Consider the following 6773-nt stretch of genomic DNA (forward strand, 5'->3'; position numbering starts at 1 on the left):
AGCTTTGCATCAAAATCTCTGATAGTTAGAAACCATCGAGCTCTTTTAGGCGACAAATCAGGATTATTAAAAGGATCTAATAATGGCTTGTGGTCTGTAAGGAATTCTTTATTCCCCATCAGTAGCATTTCAAAATGAACCAAGCTTGACACTATTGCAAAGGCTTCTTTATCTATGGTAGCCATTGATCTCTCATTGCTGCCCTTTGTCCTGAACTTCCTGCTATAAAAGGCTATGGGATGGAATTTCCCATCAAACTTTTGCATAAGGCAAGCACATATACCCTCCTGGCTGGCACCGGTTACTAATGTGAATGGTTTACTAATATCTGGAAACTTCAGAACGGGGGGATTCATTAACACATCCTTAAGCTTTTGAAAACTCTCTGACTGGGGTTCCTTCCATTGAAATTGAACGTCTTTCCGCAATACATCTGTTAGGGGAACTGCTATATTGGAAAACCCTTTCACAAACCTCCTGAAGAAACCGGCGATACCCTGGAATGAATTAATCTCTTTCTTTGATCTCGGGGTGCGAAAACTCGCTATTGCTTTGACTTTATCGTCATTTACTCTGACATAGCCGAGATATGTGATTTGATTTTTCAAGAATGAACACTTAGCTAGCTTAATTTTCAACCCCGCTAATCTAAGCCTCCTAAGTACTTCTGTAAGCACTTCCTGGTGTTGCAAGATCGTGTCTGTTGCTACTAAAATATCATCCATATACACAAAAACATTTTTACCCAATAACCCGTGTAAAACTGTATTTACCAACCTGGTAAAAGTCATCGGACTGCCCGATAAACCAAACGGCATTTGCGTAAATTCCTAGTGTCCCTTGGGCACTGAAAAAGCCGTATATTCCTTGCTACTTTCACTAAGAGGGACCTGCAAAAAACCCTGCGCCAAATCAATTGAGCTATAAATATTATGTCCCCGATTTCAACAAAAAGATCTGGTATGCATGCGACTGGATAATGGTCCGGGATTGTCTTTTCATTTAAACGTCTAAAATCGACGCATACACAGACAGAACCGTCCTTCTTAGGCACTGCTAACAAGGGAAAGTTGTATGGAGACACACTAGGCCTAATGATTCCTTCTTCCTCCCATCTATTGACCTCTTTCTCTACCTGTTCTCTGATTTTGAAAGGTATGGGGTATGCAGGAATATAAAAAGGTTTTGTGCCTCTCTCCAAATTTACCTTATGGTCTAACACATTAGTCAACCCCAATTTATCACCTTGTAAGGCTACTGTATCCCCAAATTCTGCCAAGAGCTCGCTTATCGCTTCAACATGCTCACTATAATCCGCATTAGCTAAATGTTCTCTAAATATTTGTTTCCTTGATTGCATTTCTGCCTCTGAAAGCTCAGGTTTCCCCTCTATAATAGCCACAGAACCACTATCACTACTCCAATCTTGGAGATCCAATACATATGTATTCTTTTGGTATTTCCTAACTGTATCATTACTGTTTAATAATTCTGACCATGTAACCCCATTTATTGATACACTGTTCACTGATGCCATGCTAATAATCCCTCTTAGCTTCTCGCTATTTTCAATAACACACACGTCCGCAGGTTTTCTCACTTCCCTCAATTTCACTTTTACCATAGTCTTTGAACCTGGCATTAACACAATATCCTCTGATAAAACACCTCTATATATTAGTGGTTAGTACCTCTCCTTTCCACAATCCCATAAACATCACCACCCTTGGTTCTCATTATATCCACCCCATTGTTAGTATCAGAAATAACATCAATGTTAATATCAGTATCACCACCCATAATACCATTGTCACATTCACCAAAATTGTTACCACCATGAACTCCAATATGCCGCATAGCATCACCGCAATTATTCCCCGTATCACCAGTGTGGGTTTTAATATTACCACTCCCCATAACCCCAGTATCATCACCATTAGCATCGCTAAACACATCCCCTTTTTCAGTAATCTCCATATCCTCAGTTCTAATCACGTCCTCATAAGGAAGAAAAACACCAGGTATTCCAACTGTTATCCCATTAACACCTGCATGGATCGAAATCTTGTGTCTCCTACATGCAGGATGACCCAGCAAAAGTCTGTTGCCCAATGCAATCCCTTTTATAACCAAACATGGTTCCATTAATGCTCTGCCACCGAGAGTAAACTGTATTTTAACACAACCCAGGGTGTTTAATCTATGGACTTGCACATCACACACCACCTCTGTTGAGGGTTTCAAAGGGTAATGGGAGAACATGGATCGATACAAATTGTGATCCATCAAATTCACGCTAGTGCCAGTATCAATAAATACTGGGATATCAACGTCCTCTACTGTTGCGTAAACTATAGGCCTGGGATCTGGGGCATCCCCCACAAGACCACAATGGCACATACTAATCATCTGTACCCTTTTTGTTGATAGGCCTCCCAAATCCCTTTGCCCTCTTGAATGACCCGCCTGGGAAGTCCTCATATTATAACTCCCAGAACTTTGAGGTGTAGGCCTCGCATCTTTCTATATCTGAGATGGACAAGATTGCCAATAGTGATCCGCACTCTTACACATTCCACAATATTTAACTCCACATTTTCTTTGGGCGTCCTGGTTTATTACAATTGAAGCAATGCAACTGCTGTTGCCTTTGATCAATCGATCTTTTGTTATATTCAACTTTTGTACACAAACAGGGAGAAGGAAATTCTATCTCTTTGCACCCTATTTCTTCGTCTGATGTAGGTTCAATCTTTTCATCAAAACTATCCACTATTGCATCTGGTACATCTTGCAAGAGCATCGCAAAATGGATCAGTTTATGTAAATTGTCAAGTGAGATACTACCTCCTGTAACTCATTTAGATGTTTTAAATTTTTCTATCAATTCTGCCGCTGAGTCAAAAAGTTTTGAACTATGCTCTACGAGGCTAGTTATACCTTTCCATATCTTATATAGCCCTCTGAGGTCCCTCACCATATCCCTGTGTTCCTTTGAGCCATAAGCTGTTCTTAAAAATGCTTGCAAATCAGCCCAAGTTCAACACTTTGCAAATTGAAAACTCCTGCAACGATGGGAGAAATCACCCTTATTGAAATCTAACAAAGCTTTCACCTCTCTGAATGCCTCTACACCATCTGTTATCATTTTTGCTCTTAAATAATTATTCACACCTTCAATAAAGATTTGTACTGGCTGCAAAACACCTCCATCTACAATTCCATGAAATGGACTCATGCACGCACTAACATTCGTAATGTGATGAAGCAGAGTCGTCATACCACTTGCATCCGCCATTTTTCTCTCTTTACGAAAGCTTTTATGCTTTATGATATTTCCCGACCTCAATAACATTAATATATTTATATATACACAAAACCCAATCCAGAAAAATTAATACAAACATCCCCCAATAAAAGATGAAAAAAAAAACATGCACCACACCTAGCAAATCATCCCACGAACAGCTGTTTACAGCACAAGGTCATACCAGGAATAAAAAAAAAAAAACAGGGAGGAGATAACAAAAAAAAAGGAGTTCAAGAGCGAAAGCATTTCATTCAGCAAATCATCTGGCCGTCTCTCTTTCTCACTCTCCCAAGCGCCTAGCAACTGAACCTCTCTCTCTCCTTCTCTCTCACTCAGACACTCACCTCTTTCTCTCTCTCTCTCCCTCTAGGGCGTAACTCACAATAACGAAAAAAACCTTGCTCATGTAATTACAAAACCTCCCCAATATCCGTTGAATCTCAAGAGACATCAAAACAAAAATATACTTTGAGCAAATTCATCACCAATAAAAAGAGAAAAGAAAGAAAGGAAACAATGGAATTACACTCACATCTTCATATGACCGGGACCCAAACTGGCATATCCATTGCAAATGTGCATAACTTATTCACCACACCCGGTAAACACTTCAATATGCCAAAAAATTAAACTTTGATTCCCAAAACATCAGAACACCAGTTTTCACAAAGCACTATCTAGCTACACTGTTTGGCTGTGCAGAGAGAGAGAGACATCATCTCGAACACTAAAACCCTTGAATCAGCAAAGAAACCCCGAGTTGCCTGTGACATAATTATAACCCTTTTCCTCCCAAAAAACATATGCCTAAACTAGCATTAGTCTCTTCGGAAGCGTACCTACAGCCTATAAAAAGCTATTTAATCGCTGCCACCAACCTATAACCGAGCAAATTAATCATTTGGCACTGGTTAATCAAAACTAAACAAGTGACAACTCTCTTACCTTAATTTGCTGGCTGTCTCTCTCTGCAAACAATACCAGGCTAGGTTATAGCTAGGCTAATGAATTCTCGTAAATACAAAAATATGCTTTCTCCCAGTGTCGGGCGATTGGACCCACCATTATACGCACAAACATATATACATTTTGGACACACCTGGCTGTACAGACCTCCGGCCTCACAATGCATAATCATCAATTCCATTCTTTCAGCAAGCTTCGAATAAGGCTTGTCGCTAGGCTCTCTCTTGTCTCCAAGCCAAGAAAGCTGACGTATTACAATTCACCGACACATTTGCTTTCTTCTTTAATATGTATATATATATATATATATATATATATATATATATATATATATATATATATATATATATATATATATATATATATATAACTCCAATTTCCGGAGCAACAGCTCGAAGAACAATCCAAGGCGGGTCAGGGAAAGGCACTATCCATATGGATTTTATTAAAATATATGCCGACGTTTCACAACTCCACATAGTTGCATTTTCTAGGCTGCAAACAAGCGAACATGGCAATCAATAAACTAATAAAAACCGAATTACATATAATTAAATTAAAACATTCAGAATGTAAATAATAAAACATTTACTTAAAGAACAAGCAAATGGCTGGTGACAACCTACCCAGAAGGAAGTTAAAAACTACTGTACTCGTATAGAGTTACAACGAGAGAGAGAGAGAGAAAAAAAAATAATAACAAACATACAGAGAAAAACAGCTCAACAAGACCATCAGGCAATAAACAATTGTGTGGATGACGTTTGGGAGTTTAACTTTGGTACGGTCAATTTGATAATAATGGATTCCAGTATTGTTAAGTCGTGTTCTTTTTGTACCTGTCCTACTATTGAAAAATCTTTATTGTCTATATAGGTTTTACATATTTTTGAATGGTTTTTAATGTTGGATTGTTCAGGGCTAGACAATCTGCTCCCGGTTCTGAAGCTGACCCCTCTGTGAGCATCAATGCGCACTCGCAACAGCCTCTTTGTACATCCGATATAGATCCCCTGACTACATCTGGGGCACTTGTACTTATATATAACGTTGGATGTAAACAAAGGACTGAGCTTGTCTTTGAACTTGAAGAGAGAGCCAACTGTTCGGGGATTCTTCGGAATGAGTTTCAGGTTGAGGGCCGGTAATTCTTTTTGAATGATGGTTAAAAATTTCTTCCTGAAAGTGTCATCTTGTATGTAGGGGAACGCCGCTTACAAATTCATTTTAGGGACAGTGTGATATAGAGGAGGTGGCGTCATCTTCTTATTCAACATACTATTTAACTGTCTGAAGAACAGCCTTGATGGAAAACAGTTGTTCCTGAAATAGTTTGAAAGAGTTGTTATTTCTTCATGAAAGGTCAGCCAATTAGATGATAGAGTAAAAGCCCTGTGGAGGAGGTAGCAACAGCGTTTAATTTAAAATTGAAATAACACGAGCTATAAAAATTCATACCCAAACCCGTAAACGTACCTTTACGATATATACCCGTGTGGAATCCTACAGAATTCTTGGAAACAAGAACGCCCAAAAATGGAAGTTTACTGTTAGATTCTTTTTCTAGCGTAAATTTTATGTTAGGGTGTTGGGTATTGACGAAGTCCAAGAAAGAATCTGCATTAAAATCTTGTTTAAATAGGACAAACGTGTCATCAACATAACGTTTATAAAATAAAGGGAGGAAGGATAAGGGGCAGGTGTCCATTATGTGCTCTTCCAGAGAGTTCATAAAAATGTTGGCGAACGTAGGTCCCAAAGGACTTCCCATGGCCATTCCCTCCACCTGTTTGTACAAAACCCCATTGAAAATGAAGGCTGTGTCCAGCACGGCCAGCTCTAAAAACTGTTTAAAAAGATTCTTGCTGAAATTATGAAATAAAGCATCGTCATCAGGAAAAAGCTTATTTAAAATAATCTGAATGGTTTCCCCCACAGGGACGTTGGTGAACAAGGATTCAACGTCTAGGCTAACCATGAATAAGTCGGAGTCCTGTTTGATAATTTCATCCTTGAAGTCGGCAGAACATGTTAAGGTGTAAGGGCCTTTAGCTAGTGGTTCCAGAATAGGTACTAGGAATTTAGCAAGATTATAATTGGCTGTGTTATTAGAGGAAAGAATAGGACGTATTGGAACATCGGTCTTGTGAACCTTGGGCAATCCATACATAATACCATATGAAGAACCTGTAACAAACAAACTTTGGTACATACGTTCGTCTATAATACCATTTTGTTTCAATGCTCTGAGGAATCGGTTAATTTTATCCTCGGATTTAATTACATTATACAAGTCAGGGGAGCCGAGTTTTTCAAATTTTGATGTATCATCAAGGATATTTTCCATTTTATTTATGTATTCATGTTTATTGAGAATAACCGTACCCCCACCTTTGTCCGGCTTGACGATAATGATGTCTTTATCGTTGGCTAAGTTCTTAAGGGTAAGGTAATCCTCTCTCCCGAAGAATGGGGTCCATCGTGTTTTTAAGTTGTT

The 6773-nt window shown here is 38.8% G+C and overlaps 1 protein-coding gene across 1 annotated transcript in view; it reads right to left on the reverse strand.

Annotated features, from left to right (window-relative positions):
• Nucleotides 1-2074: 2074 nt before the first annotated feature.
• LOC135209357 (uncharacterized) overlaps nucleotides 2075-6773 on the reverse strand; it is a 22632-nt gene continuing 17933 nt past the window's right edge. The window contains exons 2-3 of the mRNA XM_064242055.1: nucleotides 5753-6773; nucleotides 2075-2169 (exon numbers count right to left, since the gene is read on the reverse strand). The exon at nucleotides 5753-6773 is cut by the window's right edge and continues 76 nt beyond it. Of these exons, the coding sequence (XP_064098125.1) occupies nucleotides 2075-2169; nucleotides 5753-6773 (1116 nt within the window). The remainder of the gene's footprint in view (nucleotides 2170-5752) is intronic.

This window comes from Macrobrachium nipponense, chromosome 37, assembly GCF_015104395.2.
Source record: "Macrobrachium nipponense isolate FS-2020 chromosome 37, ASM1510439v2, whole genome shotgun sequence".
NCBI classification, from domain to species: Eukaryota; Metazoa; Arthropoda; class Malacostraca; order Decapoda; family Palaemonidae; genus Macrobrachium; species Macrobrachium nipponense.